Raw genomic sequence first — 2,441 nt, 5'->3', positions numbered from 1 at the left:
TAAATGTGTGCACCGCATGCTCTGCCACTATACTCACTCTCACACGTTACACACGTGCACACTACTCTGACACGGTTTTGGAACAACTTTTAAATATGCACTGCATGCACACTTTTGCACTGCACAAACTGACCCTTTATTATGCACTACATGCTCTTGACACTAGCTGCGTTTCCATTACAGATTTGCGCAAAATTTAATTTTTTCCTCTCGCGATAAGTCATGATGTTGGTAGGTTTACGTATATCGCAGCCACCGCACTAGTCATTATTTTTAAGCAGAGGAGAACGCCACAGACGTGTGCAGCGTAAGTACTGGGACTCGAACCCGGGACCTTTGGGTTACAGGTCTGACTCTAACCATTAGGCCATGACTGCCCCGTTTACTGTATATCTGTTGATTGCATATGCCTTCATGGATATTATATTCTCTTTCAAACCACTGATTTCTAGTCGTGTCCTCTTTTGGAAGACCAAACAAATTTTCAGTTTTGGAAGAAAAACAGTATTTTCGCTTTCACAACGAAACACACAGCGTCTTCACAACATGGCGGCGGCAGCAACAATAAAGTTACACCTTATTTCTTTTTCGTGAACATTTGGGTGTCGTTATGCAAATATTGCCACATCGTGACGTAGACATGTGGGGGCGTGTTAGAACGAGGCGTTTTAGGAGGGCGTGGTCAAGTCTTAACTTTTATAAAGAATATCTCCTTGGGTTTGAGACTTTAGTCTTTGCAACTTTAGGGATCTTATCTATTCACGAACAGCTTGTAACACTCCAAAGAGAAAGGAAAACTTGAAATCGCATCATATGACCCCTTTAACCCTGGTGCTGCTGATGCAATGTGACTTGAAGCATAAAAGCTAATGCGCTGACCTCATCCCTAACCCTAATTTACAGAATTTGACAATACATTTAGTCTATATAATACAGATGGGACGCTGGTGGTATCGAATTATTTAAATATATTATTTTTGTACAAACATTCACATAAACACCATCAGATGCAGTGTTATTTTAATATCATTGAAGCGCTATTAATATTTTAATTAATATTGAGAATTGTGTTTTATTTGTATGTTTTAATTTTAATTTTAGGTCAAATGTTTAGTAATTTAGTAGTGTGTTTTTGTCATTTTTTGTTAGTTTATGTATATATGTTTAATTTTATTTCAGTTTTAGTTATTTTAGTACATCAAGATAAACTAAATGAAAATGTTTAACTTAAAGAAATAAAATAAGTTTATTTTTTTTAAATGTATTTTATTTTATTTCAAGAAACAAATGTTTTTTTATTTTTTGTGGTATTTAGTTTCTATAACCTTGATTAGGCATGGCTGAAAAAACTTTGTAACATATGTAAGAAAAGTGTGGGGAACCTTGAATACAATGTTAATCACTTCCATTGTAAATAATAATAGGGCGAGTCCTTTTTATTCTGATGTGTTTTTTTTTCTTATTTGGGTTTTGTAATATTTGTATTTTTTCTGTGTTAATAGGCAGCAGGAGTGGATAAACCAGCAGAGGGAAGAGATCGAGAGGCAGAGGAAACTTCTAGCAAAGCGCAAACCTCCCAGCACACCCTTCTCCCAGAGCCCGACCCCCAATGAGTCCAAACAGAGAAAGACCAAAGCCGTCAATGGAGCTGACAACGACCCCTTCCTCAAACCCAGCCTGCCTACACTGTGAGACACACTCGCACACTCTCGCACACTCTCTCACTCGCGCACACTCTCTCTCTCTCTCTCTCACACACACACACACTCACTCACTCACTCTCTCACTCACTCACTCACTCACTCACTCACTCACTCACTCACTCACTCACTCACTCACTCACTCACTCACTCACTCACTCACTCACTCACTCACTCCAATTGGAGACTTCCCTTTGACTTCTAGTGGTTTTAAAATGGGACAATTAGGATTAATGTAGACCAGGGCCGCACAATTCATAATTTTAACATCATTATATAAGCATGTGTGATCTATAGAACACCAGAAGGCTGTGATTTAAATACGGTTAAAGTGTTTTCTGCAATATTGTCTTCCAAAATGGCCCAGAAACACACTCTGTTATTGAAATGCTTCTGTATTGAATGTGTAGGCTGACTGTGGCAGAATATCACGAGCAGGAAGAAATCTTCAAACTGAGACTGGGTCATCTCAAAAAGGTTAGTCTCTCTATAAAAACACACAATGCACACACTCTCACGTGCACTAGGGTTAGATGGGTAAAAGGCATTGAGGTGGAGCATTAGTGCTTCATGAATAAGCAGTCGTGCAGAAATGCTGTTTCAAATGGTCTTTTTGTCCTTTCAGTGGAATCTGCTGTTCATACACGAGTATGTTAGTATGTGCTCACGTGTGTGTGTGTGTGTGTGTGTGTGTGTGTGTGTGTGTGTGTGTGTGTGTGTGTGTTTGCAGGATGTGAGATA

General features: G+C 38.9%; 1 protein-coding gene across 2 annotated transcripts in view; it reads left to right on the top strand.

The window, feature by feature from the left end:
* LOC107557139 (serine/threonine-protein kinase tousled-like 1-B) overlaps window positions 1-2,441 on the top strand; it is a 19,417-nt gene that overhangs the window by 11,728 nt on the left and 5,248 nt on the right. For both annotated transcript variants that reach the window (XM_016240472.1, XM_016240471.1), the window contains exons 12-13: window positions 1,503-1,688; window positions 2,111-2,177. In XM_016240472.1, the coding sequence (XP_016095958.1) occupies window positions 1,503-1,688; window positions 2,111-2,177 (253 nt within the window). The remainder of the gene's footprint in view (window positions 1-1,502; window positions 1,689-2,110; window positions 2,178-2,441) is intronic.

Source organism: Sinocyclocheilus grahami, unplaced genomic scaffold (genome assembly GCF_001515645.1).
Source record: "Sinocyclocheilus grahami isolate Dianchi unplaced genomic scaffold, SAMN03320097.WGS_v1.1 scaffold590.1, whole genome shotgun sequence".
NCBI lineage: Eukaryota > Metazoa > Chordata > Actinopteri > Cypriniformes > Cyprinidae > Sinocyclocheilus > Sinocyclocheilus grahami.
Note: the sequence above shows the minus strand (reverse complement) of the source record. Positions and strands in the feature narration are given on the sequence as shown.